This window comes from Aotus nancymaae, unplaced genomic scaffold (genome assembly GCF_030222135.1).
Source record: "Aotus nancymaae isolate 86718 unplaced genomic scaffold, 86718_ANA_hifiasm-v0.15.2.pri h1tg000039l, whole genome shotgun sequence".
Classification (NCBI taxonomy): Eukaryota; Metazoa; Chordata; class Mammalia; order Primates; family Aotidae; genus Aotus; species Aotus nancymaae.
The window spans coordinates 9,446,037-9,463,351 of record NW_026988453.1 but is presented as its reverse complement, the minus strand read 5'-3'; the positions used below and the strand labels follow the sequence as shown (position 1 = coordinate 9,463,351).

At 42.0% G+C, this 17,315-nt stretch overlaps 1 protein-coding gene across 9 annotated transcripts in view; it reads right to left on the bottom strand.

Annotated features, from left to right (window-relative positions):
- The window catches only part of SRGAP2 (SLIT-ROBO Rho GTPase activating protein 2), a 270,174-nt gene that overhangs the window by 155,618 nt on the left and 97,241 nt on the right, over window positions 1–17,315 (bottom strand). For all 9 annotated transcript variants that reach the window (XM_012459306.3, XM_064360301.1, XM_064360303.1 and 6 more), the window contains one exon: window positions 10,635–10,827. In XM_012459306.3, the coding sequence (XP_012314729.2) occupies window positions 10,635–10,827 (193 nt within the window). The remainder of the gene's footprint in view (window positions 1–10,634; window positions 10,828–17,315) is intronic.

Below are 17,315 nucleotides of genomic sequence, written 5' to 3'. Positions count from 1 at the left end.
ACCAGTGTTTTACTCAGTATAGCTGTGCTCAGGCCCAAATCCTGAAAACAGGGATAATAGTTGCTACTATTTACATTTACTATGTGCCAAGCACTGTCCTAAGTGTTTCACATTTTTATGAATTCACTTAACCAGCATTAACTCCATAAGGTAAGTACAAATATTATTCCCATTTTGCAAATGAGGAAACTGAGGTGACTAAAAACTTTCTTCTAAAAATCACATCGCAAGTAAGTGAGGGAAATCCAGGACTGTGAACCCAGGAAATTTGGTTCCCAGAACCTGTGATCTTAACTACCAGGGTTGACCCTTTCTGATAATTTTATCAGCTACCATTTATTGAGCATCCATTATGTCACAGACATTAGCTAGTGCTGTATATACATTATATATGTATATTTAAATTCTTAGACGAACGCTTCAAGGTAAGTATTACTCTCAACATTTCATAGGTAAGAAACTGAGGCTAACAGGGGTTAAGTGATTTGCTTAAGGTCACACAGGAGTAGAACAGACAGGATTCAGACCCAAGTTTTTCTGGCTCAAAGCTCTGGTTTTTCCCACTAAGTCACAAAGCTTCCCAAAGAACTTTTAACTGCATTCTTACTCTCTTCCGAAGACTGGATCACCCTATCTTGCTGATTCCCAAATGGCCTTCTGTGTCTCTTCCATCCTGCTTTACCAGTCTGTGAGAAGTCCTCCCAACTCTTCCTCCAAAAAGGACTCAACCACGATCTAAGGTTCTATGTGAACTGGGCCCATGCAAAACACACCAAGGAACCTTCTGTTAATTTCTCAACAAAGGCATCTTGAGCCATGGGGAAGGGAAGCCAATCCTTGCAACACCAGATGCTACATCTGGGCAAAGTCTTTCCTGAGGGAACAAACAGCTCCCAAATATGTCCAAAATGAGTAAGTGACGCACTGGTCCAGGAAGTCAGGGGTTCTCCCTTCCGGCAGCTTCATGTTTCCTAGTACTTCCCTCCTGAAGGTCAATTTACATTCAAGGAGGAACTTTCTGGTCCTCCACCCTTTTCTGATTTGCAACCACAGCTATAACATTTTCCACGGCCACCTACTGACTCTATGCTTTTCAACTCAATGCTATCCTGTGAGACTGGTGAATGACTTTGAACTCAGTTCCAGAGGAGGAATCCATCGGCAGTAGTGATGTAACTACAGAGATCGTGCACATTCAAATACCGGGCCTGAGGCCAAGAACATGGACTCTACATGAATTTTTCTTTAATTAATTGTGTAACTAACCTCCCACTAAAAGGAGTATTGCAGGTTGAATGTCTACCAAATTCTTGAAATACCTAGGCCCTGCTCCCTCACATCCCTTCCAATAGTGACACAACTGATAGCAAGCCAAACAAGCAGGTTTACTTTCTATGTCTACCTCCTGGATATTCTGCTAATTTAATATTAGTGAAAATTGGATACTGTCTTGTTCTTCTCTATCTCCAGTACCAAGCCCAATTTCTGATACATAATTAGGTTCCTAAAATATATACTGAATGATGCAGAAATAAATATATCATTTAAATTCCTTTATACACTCTATAATCTGAGTATCACAGATGATACAAAGGAAGTTTCCCCTTTGTCCTTCTAAACCCTTACTATTGGAAATCACAAATATATTTCCACAGTTTCAACCATCCCCTCTCTGTGCACATGTGCAAATCTCTACCAAAGCCAAAAAATCTCTTTAGCCCTGTTTACAGCCATTCATTTTGTCAATCACTAGAAATTTCAGCTTCAATACTCTTCTAACGCCTTAAACTTAAAATCCAAAAACCAAATTTCTCATATTCTACCCCTTCAAAAACAATTCCTTCTCCTAACTTCTGTTTAAAATTTATATATTTCTTTTGAAGGTACCAATAAATTATCAGTCACCCAAGTCAAAAAGGCACTTTGCAGACCTCTTTCTTTTGTGGCTTCCAAGCTCACTGGAAACTTGAATCCCATCAGTCAGCAATTCCTGTAGATTCTTCCTGTACCAGGTGCTTTCCATCTGTCTCTAGACTGTAAGCTTTAGAAGTACAGGGGTGGTATCTGGCATGTGTCTGGCACATGGTAAGAAGATATATATTTGCTAAATGGACAGAAAGATAAATTCCTCTTCTTTTCATTCCTACCATCCCAACCTAATTTAGATCCTTATAATCTACTGCAGCAACTGGTTTCCTTGTCTCATGTTTCTTGTCATTTAGCAAACTACCACCAGGTTAATCTTCCTTAATCAGAGTTCATACGTATTTAAACCATCAGTGGTTTTTAGTGTCTATTGCACAGAGCCAAATCTCTAATCAAGAGTCAAGGCCCTCCACAATACAAACCTATCTACCTTTGTCCATTTCCTCCATATCCACTTACTCTCCCAGCTAAACCAGTCTACTCACTGTACCTCAAAAGTGCTTTGTTCTTTCATCTAGCTATACCCCTTTTCTTCCTAGAACATCTTCCCCCTCCCTTCCTCTCCGTCTATCAAGAGCCATTTTCTTTAAAGCTTTGTTCAAATCTCATTTCCTTATTGAAGTTTCCTGACCACATCAACTGAGCCTCATCTCTTCTGTAGTGCATACTTGGTACTTAACACATATAGCCTTATGTTAAAGATTTGTATTCTTGTATTTAATTTTCCCTTGATTAGATTATAAATTCATATGAGAAAGAACTACTCCTTTTATTTCTTTGGATCTCTGTCTTCTATGAGTTTAGAACAAAACCTCTAAAACAGTCAACAAATAAGTGTTGAGGAGAAAAAGAAGCTGGGAGAAACACTGCAAAGATATTGACAGTAGGTTATAAAATAGCAGAAGGTCTCTGCAAACACAGCAGGATAGCAATGTAGAAGTATTCCTCTAAAAACTCAACAGAAAAAAAAAGCTACCTAAAAAAGAAATGAGCTATTAAAAGCAGGAGATCAAAGCCAAGTGAGCTATGACTGAAAGGTAATTTACAGCAAGTCTATTTAAAAAAAAAAAACCAGCCAACACATTATCAATTAGAGTCCTGCTGGGCAATATTAACACAAATTCCACTTAAAAAAGACAATCAAAGGCTCAGCAACAAATAGGAATACATTTATGCTCTTCAAGGAGCCAAAGAAAATGCAAGAACATCTTCCCTAGAAAGGCTTCCTACCCTTGCATAACACTTTATCACTGCTCTTAATCAAATCGGGCTGACAGAATTTCAGACATTAGCAGGGTCTTCCCACAATTCACAGGGATGAGGGAAGCCATGTTACCTGTCTTAAACAAAGCAGAATAAGGTAGAGTCAAATAATCGCTACAGTTCTATCTGCAGCATCTCTCATTCTCTGGGGGAAGGGGAAAGGAGAGAAATGGGACCAGAGGGTCAGACTCTGCAATGGAGTCAGAACTGTGCAGACTTTAATGAGGATGTTTGTACTGAGCATAGTGTGGGAGAGGACAAAAGGTGAGCAGGAGCAGAGCAGAGTAGGAAGCAAAGCCAAAGCGTGACAGGGTAATGGCTTCCAGGGGAGGAAATGTCCAAAAGACAAAGCAGTTCGGCAGCGTCCATCCCTAAAGGCAGTCACTTAGAACTGTAAGAAAATATCCAACCTAGCCCAGTATGAGTGGCTGAAACCTAGCCAGGGTAAGAGAGTGGCCTGGAAAACGGTGAGATGAATCCATGTGGACCAAATTCAGCCCTGGCCAACCTGCCGCATCCCAAGTTGAATACTTTCCACGTCCCTGAGATGGGTCTGTCCAGAGCTGCTGCTGGCAGCTGCTCTCCTGGCAGCACAGGAAGACAAATTCATGGCATTGCTAGGCCAACAGCTGCTACAGCTCCGGGGGAGGTGATGAGTGCCCGCTGAGATGTTCTGAGCAGAGAATAAACTATTCTGGGATCAGTCCTAGAGTCAGCAAAATCAAGGCTACAGTTCACCGACTGAATGAAAATACAGTACTATTGTCACTCCAGAGACCCAGGAAACCAAGAGCATTTTCTCTGTTCCAGCTTCTTTGACTTCCATTGATTCTTGCCCTCACACTTGGCCCCATCTTGTCTATTTCCAAGGGTATGACCTCTGTTTCGGCCCACATTAACCTCACCACTGGACTCCTTTCTTAATAGGTCCTCCTCCTTCCAGTCTCTCTGCTTCAATTGATCATATGCATTGTTGCCATAGTTACCCTTCCAAAGCACAGCCATAATTATGTTCCTTGCTCAAAAACTATCAATGGTCCCCATGCTTACAGAATAAAGCCCAAACCTTGTCGCCTGGCATTCATAGACCTCTTTAATCTTCTGGCCCCTGTCTTTGCCAGGTTTATTTCACGATCACATTTATAATTCCTGTTCTTTGGCAAAACAGATGAGTTATCCACCAGCCTTTGTCCCCACTTCTGTTAGCCTTTTCTAACACTGCTCTCTCTATCTAAAATGCTTCCTTTCCCATCTTTTTACCTTCTTGCTAAAGCTTCTGCATTGTCTCAACTGTCTTGGGCTTAAAGGATCAATACCTAGCATTGGCACTTTCATTTTTTCATTTCCCATGCATTGAACTTGACCTCCCTAAAGCCCTCTTCAGTCCCCAATCAGAAGAAATCTCTCTTCTTTGTGCACCTGTGGTACTCTGTATGGATGGGTAGTCATGGTCTTTCCTACACTTGTCCTTCCATATACCAAACATGGACAATGTGGTGGATGCTGCTGATTGTCCCCCAATATTTCCCCTTCTTCTATATTAATAGAAACTCTATAGTCACCCAGAATAATAACTACACTTCACAAGACTCCCTTGCAGTTCAGTATAACCATGTGACTAAGTTCTAGCCAGTCAAATATGAGCTGAAGAGATGTATGTGCCACTTCCAGACTGTACCTTTAAAATATAAGGCCATACCTACCCCTTGTCCTGTTGCCTTTCCTGCTGGCTGGAATGAGAATATGGTGGCAGTGAGCGATCTTGGGTCATATAGAAGAGGACAACACTCTGGGGATGGTATAAGAAGCCTCACAGCCCTAGACGGCTAACAGCTTTACTACTACATGAGAGAAAATCAACCTCTGTCTTGTATATGCCATTATTACTTGGGGTCTATTACATCAGTCAAACTTATATCTTAACAAAATCAGACATGCCTGAGATGACTTTCCTATGCTAAAATGTCAAATTTTCAGTTGCCAGCAAATGTTTCAAGCTTTGCTTAGTGATGCTGACTGCCAGGTACCAATTCTGTTTCAGCAGGATGGTTGTCTCTGCACAGCAATGCTTGTGCTGTGCAAACATCTGAACACTTGGTTATCTTTTGCAACACAAAAACAAGTGGAAATGGATAAATCAAAGTGCTGTTACTAATGTTGCATTAAGAAGTAGAGGTGGGCCGGGCGCGGTGGCTCAAGCCTGTAATCCCAGCACTTTGGGAGGCTGAGGCAGGTGGATCACGAAGTCAAGAGATCGAGACCATCCTGGCCAACATGGTGAAACCCCATCTCTACAAAAAATACAAAAATTAGCTGGGTGTGGTGGTGTGCGCCTGTAGCCCCAGCTACTCGGGAGGCTGAGGCAGGAGAATTGCTTGAATCCGGGAGGTGGAGGTTGCAGTGAGCCGAGATTGTGCCACTGTACTCCAGCCTGGCGCCTGGCAACAGAGTGAGACTCTGTGTCCAAAAAAAAAAAAAGTAGCGGTCTCATCATTGTATTATGAAAATAAGGGTAGAACTCATCAGCTATGTGGACTCTTGAAGTATTCACTGGACTTAAGCAGGCAGGCCATGAGTTTAACTGTGGAAAAACAAACAGAACCAAAGACAAGGTATACAATGCTAACAATATATCAGGTGACGTATAATTCAGAATGTCACATATACACTTATTTATAATAACAGAACCCACCTACTCCACATACAACTGTAGTTAGACATTCAACTACACTTGACTTCTGTATACATTTTTAGGAATAAATTATACATGAAGGTAGGATGTTTGTTGCCTGAGCCTCTCTTATGGAGTTTCTCACCACCTTGCCTGTATTAAATGCATTTGTACACATGTTCTATCTCCTCTTCTGCCAGGCTGTACTATATGAAATTGCCTTTTTGACTTACAAAAAACTCTCTCTCTTTTCAGGTAGCTTTTGCTTCTCCTTGTAGTAACTTTTACTACCAACCTGTAACTTTTATTCCCTAAGCATGGGGTCCTGAATTTAGCTCTTTGTTCTCCTCTTTCTCTTTCCTGAATGCATATACTTTCATCTCTTCCACAGTCATTTTTACCCTGAAGATTCTGCTAGCTATCCCCAGTCATAACCTCTTACCTCAGCAACACGACATCACCTGGATACCTGATGGCCTCATACTGCTCCAAACCCAAAATATTCAAAGTAGGATCACCATTCAAAACAGATCTCCCCTCAACACCCCCACTTATATCATGAATGCCACAATTCTTCTAGGTCACCAGGGTAGAGACACTGGGTTACCTCTGACCATTATGGTTCTATTCTTTATCCAGTCAGTTATCCAGTCCTATTAAGTTTCTTGAATATATTCCTACTTCCTTTCTGCTCTCCTTCCTTTTTTTTTTTGTTTTGCTCTTACATTGTGTGTAGATTACCCCCAAAACCTTCATCCTGGCCTTCTCTTTCCCTCATGTTCTCTCCCAACCCAAGAACCCAGAGGGCCCACTACCAAGCTGCCACACCCAATCTGAACTCTGCTTGCTACCAAAGAGCTATCATTTGGGGTCTACTCTACTTATTTAACCTTATTTTCCACTGCTCTTGAAAATATCTGTGTTCTCATATCTCTACTAAAGCACATTTCACATTATACTCTTTACACAGCTCTTTTTCCTGTTAACCAGAGATTTTTTTTTTTTTTTTTTTGAGGCAGGGTCTCAGTCTGTCACCCAGGCTGGAGTGCAGTAGTGCAATCATAGCTCACTGTAGCCTCCAACTCCTGGGCTGAAGCGATCCTCCCACCTCCCGAGAAGCTAGGACTACAGCATGCATCACTATGCTGAGCCAATATTTGTTTTTTGTGGAGATAGGGTCTTGCTATGTTGCCCAGGCTCATCTCAAACTCCTGGCCTCAAGAAATCCTCCCGCCTTACTCTCTCAAAGTGCTGGCGTTACAGGCATAAGTCATCATGCTCAGCTTAACCAGGAATGCCTAAGCTTATGTTAGTTCCTATAGGAATCAAAACAGAGCACAGTAATTCAGTAGGTATTTAAAAGGAATTTGTTGAATAAGTAGATTGATTGTTACTCAGGATACGATCAGACAGGAAGCTACTGGAGTAAACCAGCTATAAAGTGGAAAAGTTGCCCTCTTCCAGGTTCTTGTACCACCTTGTATCAAATACTTTCCTTCCACAACACTTACCCTGACTTTAAATTACATATCTAATTGTGTGATTTGTTAAATGCCCATTTCTTCATCTATTATAAGTGTTATGCAGAAGAGGCAGTTTGTTCCTTGCTACACCCCAAGGCACAAAGGAGTTCAAGGAACGTGCAACGAAAATTAACTAGACGAATGTGTTAGGAACCTTCCCTTTAATAAAGCTGGATCCCACACTAGCCCCTACACCCTCTCATCACCAAATATTCCTGCTTCCTCTCACCTGCACCTGCTGTTCTCTTCTCTCCTACACAAATTTACCTCTCCAGCCTGGGTTCCACCTGCTTCCTAACAACTTTCCTGACTATTCCAGACCCTCTATCCATCTCTGACTTTCCATCACACTTATGTTGTACATAACATCAGTGATCTCTTAATAAGATCATTACTGCTTTATGCTCTAATTGCTTCCTGTATCCGAAATCTTCTCTCCAACCACATATAAATCCCTAAACTTCTCTTGTATCTTCCAATACCTTGTACAAGCACAGAATTGGTCAATCAATAAATACTCACTAGGTATTTGAGGGAAAAAATGATGCCAGGTACCATCTTTAGCAGAAACTAAATCAATTCTTCCAGCCTTGGAGAAACCACCCTATTCCTAGTATGCGATCCTAATCAGAGCAACTCAGATGACTTGGAGATTAACGTATCTGAACCTTAATTTGTAATAAATATGTCCATAAATTGAGAATATGATAAAGTATCAAAAATCAAATGCTACTTTAAATTTAGGAGGAGATTACCAACAGAATAAATCCATGAATCATTTTCTAAGGCAAATGATTCCTCCCCTAAGTCTTCATTTATCACATCCTAAAATAACATTTGATTCTCTTATCATAAAGAGAATAAGACTTGGGAAAGATAAGAAACTCTGAAGAAAAAACATCTGGAGGAAGTTCTCATTCTAGCTTGAGATGTCATGTTCTCCTCAACCTTAACCCCATCTTCATTGCACAGAGCTGGCTTTTAAAGGATAATTTGTGTCCTGTATTATTAAGGCAATAAACAAAAATAGAAAATGAGGAAAATAAGATACACTTGACATTAATTCTTAAATTCATTCATTCATTTATTTATTCCACAATATAGTGGAATCTACAATACAGTGAGCATCTACTACACAGCACATATTATACGAGGCACTGTGGGACACTAGACAAACTTATATAGTCCACTATGGGAAGATAACAGAAGGCAGACAGTGCAGAATGCCCTAAGAGAAGAACAAATAAAATGCTGTAAGAATTCAGAAGATGGAGAACTTTCTTTCTTCTGGGAGAATCAGGAAAATTTCCTGGAACAAGGAGCACCTGAGATGGGTCTTAAGACATGGGCATGGCTTAGACATGCAAAGATGTAAAGACTGACCACATAAGCTCAAATAACAGGATGCCAGTGACCCACTGGAGTGAATGTTCTGTTTGGCTACGGTATGGTGGAACAGAAACAAGAAGTAAGGTTGGAAAGCTGTTTGAGACCAGATGTAGAGGGGCTTAAAGACCAAGCCAAAAACCATGCACCTCTGTGTACAGAACAGCACTTCTCAAATGTCAATGTGCACACAAATCACCTGGGGATCTTGTCATAGTAGGACTGGAGTAGGACCTGAGATTCTTCATCTCTAACTGTACAGATGATGCTGACACTCAGAGACTACAATTTGAATATCAAGAACATAAATGGGCTAGGTATGGTGGCTCACACCTGTAATTCCAGCACTTTGGAAGGCTAAGATGGGAGGATTACTTAAGGCCAGGAGTTTGAGACCAGACTGGGCAACATAGCGAAACCCTGTCTCTAGAGAAAATAAAATAAAAATAGCTGGGTATGATGGTGCACACCTGTAGTCCCAGCTACTCAGGGGGGAGGCTGAGGCAGGAGGATCACTAGAGTCCAGGAGATTGAGGCTGCAGTGAGCCAAGATCATGCTATTGCACTTCAGCCTGGGTGACAGAGCAAGACCTTATCTCTAATAATAATCATCATCATCATAAAAAGAATATAGACAATGGGGAGACATTGAAAGTTTTACAGAAAAAAACTCTCTAATCACTAGTGCGTTCCAGGAAGACTAATTACAACCACAGTGAAGCAGGCAGATTGGAATGGGGAGAAGCTGCAGATCAAGCGTGTCCAACCTACTGCCTGTGGGCCACATGGGGGCCGTCCAGCCCAACACAAATTCATAAACTTTCTTAAAACATTATGAGGTTGTTTTTTTTTTTTGGCAATTTTTTTTTTAGCTCATTCACCATTGTGTTAATGTATTTTATGGGCAGACCAAGACAATTCTTCTTCTTCCAGTGTGGCCCAGGGAAGCCAAAAGATTGGACACCCCTGCTGCGGACTGTGGTCCTCAATGCTGGCTGTTCATTAGAGTCACCTGGGAAGCTTTTATACCACCTTGTTATCCAGGCCCCACTCATTTAATTGGTCTGGAGTGGGGCCCAGATTTCTGTATTTTTTTAAAGTTCTCCAGGGAATTCTACTGTGCAACCAGGGTTGAAAATCTGTGCTATAAAAGATATAGTAAATACTGCAATCATTCAGGCAAAAAAGATAATGATCTAAACTAGGGCAATGGCAGTGGGAACCCAGTGAAGGGGCCAGCTGTATAAAATGAAGTAAATGTAGAAGAAATAGACCTTAGCAATGCCTAGACAGGGATTTAGATATAACAGCTTCAACATCATTTATTTCTTCTAGTTAAAGACAGTTTGGTGAAATGGTTAAAAATATAGACACTGGAGCCAGACTGCCTGGGTTTGAATTCCAGCTCTCCTATTTACTAGGGGTGTGTGAGTGAGTGTGAGTGTGAGAGAGTGTGCATATGTGTGTGTGTGGGGGGGGAGAGAGATATTGACAGACCCTGAGTTAACTTCTTTATGCCTCAGTTTCCTCATCTATAAATTGGGGATAACAACAATAACCATCATGTGGAGTTGTTGTTGGGATTAAGCAAGCTAACATATATGTAAAGCCCTTAGTAGTATGCCTGGCAATAGAGCTATAAATGAGTTTGCTGTTATTATTAGCATGGTTCATCACCTATTCTCATCTCTGTGAAATATTGAATTGCACATAAGACTGATCTGGAAAAGAAGTCCTTGAGGGCTTTCAACCAATCTGAATCTAGTAGCTTCTGAATCCGGATGAATCTAAGTGGCATACCCTGCCCCCATCCACCCTGGACCCCATTCCAAGGTCTTTGAGAGTAACAGCCACAGAGCCCCTACTTGAATTGCTGGTCCTTGGTGCTGCGTGTCTTGGCCAGGAAGCGTTCAGCCAGCTTCTCCAGGTTGCGGGAGTAGTCCATCTCAATCTCTGCCTTCTTTCGGAAGAAGTCCTGGAGGTCCTGCAACAGTTGCACTCGGAGCTCACACTGCTGGTCCAGGCATTTCATCTGCTCTGTGAGCTGAGCACGGATCTCTACAACAAAAAACAAGAGAAGACAGTCAGAAAGACAGGCTTAAATATACCAACTCTGCGTATCAATATTCACCCACCTTCCATTTACTTATTCCCTGTGCCCCAGGAAATTCAAAGCCCTAAACAAAAAAGCCTAAAGTCTAAACTGGCCATATAATATGAGCCACTTCTAAAAACTCCAACCTTTTTTATACCATTAAAGAACATTGTGAACCAGGAATCTGCTGAATCACTTAGGAGAAGCTCCTTATTAAACATAATAATATACCTATCTACCATTTAAATTACTGTATTTCTAGTAGCACAGAGCCAGAATCTGGCTGTCTTCTGGCAGAGGGCCCAAATGAATTATCACCCCAACCATCCTATGAGGCAGCTACTACCTCATCCCCATTTTAAAAATGAGAAAACTGAGTCTTACAGAAGTCAAACTTTTAAGTGGTGAAGCTGGGATTCAAATCCAGACCGACTGACTTTAGAGCCCATACTCCTACTTTTTGCACTTTTCCCCATCATTTCAAAATGTTGTTTAGCATCTTCGTGAAGTAGGATGAAGGTCAGGATATTTTAATGGAGACAGAAAATTTCCCAAGGTCAGATGGTAGCAATCAAGACCAAAACAAGCACAAGAACTTCTAGGCAAGCAAACCATTCACTGTCAATCAGATTCCACAGTTTCCAATGTCACAGAATGAAAATCATTTTTTAAGAAGACTTGGAAAGAGATTGTTTTTTCACTAACAAATATCACTCATATCTGTGTTGCTTAATCTTCATGGATGCTGAAGTGCCTCTGCAGTGTCATAGCTAGAAATATTTCTGGTTAAGCTCTAGCCTGCAGATTTCTGGCTGGGCAGTCCTTGTAGGGAGCTAGCAAATACTCTCTCTGGAACTGTTGCAAAGGCAGCTACAGATGCGACCAGATCTGCCTCAAATGCAGCACTGCATTTGTTACTGACAAGAGACATGGCAGTTACAGGAAGCAGTCTGCCAGAGCCAGACTGATTTTCAGCTCAGAGAAGGCCTGCAGTATGTATCCTGCTGAAGTTATGTCCCAATCCCCATCTGAGTCAGAATGGAGCCGTTTCTTTCATCCTTTTCCTCTGCAAGCCTGCTCAGCTCCAAGTGCATTAGGATGTAACAATGACTTCAATCCCACAGAAAAGGAGCACCTAAATTATGCCTTTTCTTATTATGCGAACCCCAAATTTATTCCCAAATAGTACAGTTGTAACAATACTTTCTGTCTATGCTATGTAATGCATCATTATGGGGAGAGGGGGTCTAGAGTTTTCACATGAGCTGCAGATACATCAGAGGCAAATCAGGATCAGAACTATGATGCTGAAATGTCCATGAAGCAATGAGGATGGGTAAATGATGCATTTAGCTTTGCCTTGAAATAGTTGAGGCTCCATAATCTGTCCCCATCTACATTTTTGTTTCTGTTTTTACAAATATCAGTATGTCCTTTGTGGATGATCTCAGGTGATCTGTAAGCACAATTCCCACCCTCTTCATCCTCATATCTCTCCCTGTCAACCACCAATGCCAACCAGCTTGCAGTAACCTCACCTGAACTGAAACTGAGCTCCGAAGGATTGTTTCAAGCAGACAGAAGGCGGTGCAGAAAAGCTGCCTACCTCATCACTCATCAAAGCTCTCTTATTCTGTGTTTTATGGAGTCTGATTACAAGGGTGTTGAGGGTAAAGATCCACAGAGGTCATGTCAGGCATCTGGTTTTTGCCAGGGTTTTTTTGGTCTCTTAAAGGTAACAGCCCTTGTTGAGACTATTCCTGGAGGCATCTGTCCTCCTTCAATGTATTAATGAAAAGCTGACCGTAACAGACATTGGGTGGGCAGACCATGCAATGAGAGGGCATTCAGAATGCTTACTAATATGACTTAAATCTCATCCATGAAGTAAGAACCAGGGCCTCTTAGGATGTAAAGGCTTTCCAGGTACTGAATCAGTAACAGACATACAGAGGATATGGATGGGCAGTAGGCTGTCAGGTCCCTCTGAGTCCCCTGTAATGCACTTAAGAATTTGCCTCAGTCATCTCACTAACCAGGGGAATAGAAAGGAACAGTTAGTTGGATGACAGCCACCCTCTGCCAAAATAAAAGGGAACCAGGCAAAGTCCCATGAAGTTCCAGAAGCAGGCCACTCCAGAGTTATCCTGTCTAAGGAAGAAGTACTTCATAGGATGCCTCTGAGATATATGATTTAATATAAGAAACCCCCAAGCACATCCAGCCAGCAAGGAATTCCAGCCTGACTTTGTCAGGTGCCTCAATGAGGGCATCAGAGTATACGCTGCATCATAGGTACTCCCTCTGGGACCCTGAAGCAAAGGAAGCATGTGTTTACTAAACACATTTTATGGGCCTTTTAATATATCATCTCATTTAATTCTCACAGGTAGTCTGTAAGGTAACCACAATTATCCTGATTACACTAAGGAGAAAACTGAAGTAAGACTCACTAAATAATTTACCAAAGGGTCAACAGTTGTGCAAATGGAGCTGGAGCTAAATTAAGGTTTGTCTGACTGTCAAAGAGGTTAACAATAGGTCAGAGAAACAAAAACAAGAGAAACAGAACACCAGTTTGGAGTCTCTGAAGGTATTTCTGGGTAAATCATGACCAAAGTGACCATGCCTCTTACTCCTGGAACATCGCCTTTTCCACCTTCCAGCTGAGGGTTGATTCAGGCCCCTAAGACAAGTTTGGACTTGCCCACCAACTCATTAGCTAGCTATGTTTCAACCTGTCCACAACCAGACTGGATCCCTTCCCCACTTCCTAGATCTACTCTACAGGACAGCTTAATGGGAAGTTCTTCTGTTGTCCTGTGAGTGCACCCTGAGGTCTACCAGGAAGCCTAGAGGACAGAGACTATGAGAAAGCGATATCCCCACCCCTGACCCAGGAAAAAAAAGAAAGGGAGGGGCTCTGTTAATAGATACCACCTGCCAGTGTGGTTTATTTGTGATATGACATCACTGAGCAACTTCCCTCCCCCACTACTGGCCAAAAAGAACAAGAGGAACAAGAAGGAGGAGGAGGAAGAAAGAGGAGGTGGAGAAGGAGAAGGAAAAGGAGAAGAAAGAGAAAGAAGAAGAAAGGAAGAAGAAAGAAGAAGATACCTCCCTTGTTACCATCCTCAAAGCATCCACTCAGGCATTTAAGGGAAATTCTAACCACTCTCACTCTTAGATGTACAGCTCCAAGACAGGACAATTGTTCTATCCAGGGCAAAATGTGTTCCCTTAGGCACTGCTGCTGCTGCTGCTCCCACAAAGACAAACAATGGTCCCCAAGAAGGCAGCTATGCTGGCCCCAGTCCCCATCCATGCACACAAGGGGCAGGAAACAATGGGCCACTGAATACCAGCACTCCTGGGCCATGTGCCCAGGCTGGAGGCCCCTCTGAACCCTGGCCTATCAACAAACAAAAGGGTAGAAAGAAGAAAGAAGCAATTATAGAAACATAGAGGAATTCCTTGCAGTTCCCTTGTGTGTTTAGGCGAGCATGCACATATGCACATCATGTGTGCACACTCAGACTCACACCACTCATACCACTTATACCATGCTTCATGATAACAACTCAAGAAGGCTTTACAAATCTGGTTTACAGTTGAATGAGAGAGTTCTTTAGAGTTATGGAGATGGTTGGGTCCTTGCCAGTTCCTTCCCTAGAGATACATGGGAATAAGTCAAGCTTTCACTTTCTAGAAGCAGCTATATCTTAGGGGTATGAACGAATTACCTGGCTAGTCACAAAGCCAAAGTACTAAGGTCGCCATGAGCCACCCGGAGTGCTACATACTCCAAACAGCCTCCACTGAGCACCCAATAGAGCCCATTTATTCAGCAAATCTTACTGAGCCTCTCCTGTATGGAGGCACTGTGCTAGGTGATGGTGACAAAGGACAAAAAGACAGGTTTAAGCCCTATCCTAATGAGGCATGGCTTGACAAAGAAGAGAAAGGACAAAAGAACACAGAAAGTCTTATTGCTTCTGCTTTAAATATTCTTTATTATAACGAAGCTGTGGATATGAGCCCCAACCTGAAGATCTAAGATTTAAAAATCATCAATAGCAGAAAGAAATCATATAACAAGCCTAAGAAAAGTCTGTCTTCTGACATTTTTTCCTATTATGTTTTTCAAAAATGACACTTGAATAAAAATTGCAGCTTCCCTTGCAAGAGGAACCAAAATTTTTTAAAAGGTTCTTGAGAATCAGAGTTGACCTCTGGTTGATATTTCATGCAGATTCAAGACAAATTTAAATCTCACTGTTCTGAAATTAAGAGAGTGAGATTGTTGCTCAATTTTGTGAATATGTTTAAACAACTGAACTGTACACTTTTAAAGAGTGAATTTTACAGTATGAGAATTATATCTCACTGAAAAAAAAGATTAAAAAATTTAACCCCACCAAGTAACGTATTCTGTTAAGCACCATCTACGAGTGAAGGGGAAAATAACCCAACAAACAGGAATCAAAAGGAGGAACGATTCTTGGTTTCCATTTCCCCATATAAATTAAATGAATTCTGCATTGACTATTCCTACTAAAGCAAATCTTGGATGCTGGCCCTCTAGGCAGTAGGCTTGGCCATGACATTGAACTCCACTGGTGGCTCACCATTCCATCATTTCTAAAGGGTGTCAGGTAAAGACCTGGCAGGGAGTGTTTTTATATGTGAATTCAAATCCAGGATCACAAGACACACTCACAGTTTCCCCCTGGAAATGCTGCCTCCTTGTCCATGCTTGGCCACAGCTGAAATACTAGCTACACTCGTCCTGATATTTAGAGAGAGGCTTATTTCCTTTTTAGAAAGATGCTGAAGGGTCTCAATAAGCATGCAACTGGAAGAAAAACTAGCCCTAATAGGATACTGATCACTTAACAAAAACATGCAGGGCCTTGCCACGCTAACAATCATGTAGACTCTAAATTATAACACCTGCCAATGCAGATGACATAGTCCTCTGAAAACTGCCCCCACTTCAGAGAACATCCAGGGAATTCACCAGTCAGCAGGGTACAGCGGGTGAGGGAGTGAGAGTGTTCAGCCTATTGCTTTCAATCCAGAGATTCCTCTTTCCTCCCTTCAAAATCATCTTCTTCTTCAGGAATTTTCTCTGATTAAGTCATTAATACCACATTTCTAAGGAGAAAATGGGGGAGGAAGGGCAGGCCAGGAGACAGACATAATCTTTCAGGAGAGTCACACTGGCATGTCCTTCCTTTCTCCTTGATGTGCCAGCACCCAGGGGGCAGGAGCTGTGACTCCCACAGGCTCTGTTGCCAGCACGCGGAGCAGAAGATCAGCCCGCACTCCCCACTGGGAACTTGGTCTGACTGCCAGTCTTTTTCCACCCAATCTGCCTCACCTGCTTCTAGCCCTTTCACAAACACATGATGTCACCTCAGCCATCTCAGGAATATTAATTCCTAGTACCTTTCCAGAGATTGTTACATAAGAATACAATTGAGGCTTTCAGGCTCTACCCTCCGTATCTCTTACTAAGACTTCTTATCACAACAGTAATCAGCCCCTCTCAAAACTGTTCCCCAGGAAACAAAATACCAGAATGCCCTGCCAAGCCTTGCTCTCTACTCTGCTAGTTTGCCTTTCTATGAACTTAGTAAAGGGAGGACTCAAAAATCCTTGCTGGACAGATGTGAGAACCAAAGCTCAGAGAAGCAAAGGGGATTGACCAAGATCACATAGCTATTTAGTTGCAGATCCAAGACTGAAATGCAAGTCACTGAGTTCCCAGTGTCCTTTCTTACTTTTACTTACTCTTATTGCAAACATTTATTTGAGTACCCTTCAGGTGCTCTCAGAATACAGACAAAAAGTCCTTCCTTAGAGTTAGCAGGGTAGTGGGGAAGAAAGAAGAAAAAACCTGGTAACAAACAAGGTTAAATAATAATATAAACAAATGAGTATGCACACAGAGCAGAGAGAGAGACACAGCACCGCCCTCAATGTGTTAAATATGCCATAACACATCTTCAGTGACTGACATTACTTATCTATGAGTAGTCAGTTTTCCAAGAAAAGGCCATCAAGATACTTTCAGTAAACTAGGAAATAGCAAATATTCTTCCTCAAAGAGTGTGACTGATAGTCTTCTTCCGTATCACTTTACTCTATTAAGTAAGGCACAAACCAGGCCAGGCACAGTGGTTCACGCCTGTAATCCCAGGACTTTGGGAGGCTGAGGTGGGCCAATTGCTTGGGCTCAGGAGTTCGTGACCAGCCTAGACAACATGGCAAAACCCCATCTCTACAAAAAATTTTTTAAAGTTAGTTGGGAGTAGTGATGCGTGCCTTTAGTCCCAGCTACTTGGCAGGTTGAGGTGGGAGGATTGCTTGAGCCCAGGAGGTCAAGGCTACAGCGAGCCTTGATTGCACCACTGTACACCAGCCTGGGTGACAGAGAAAAACCCTG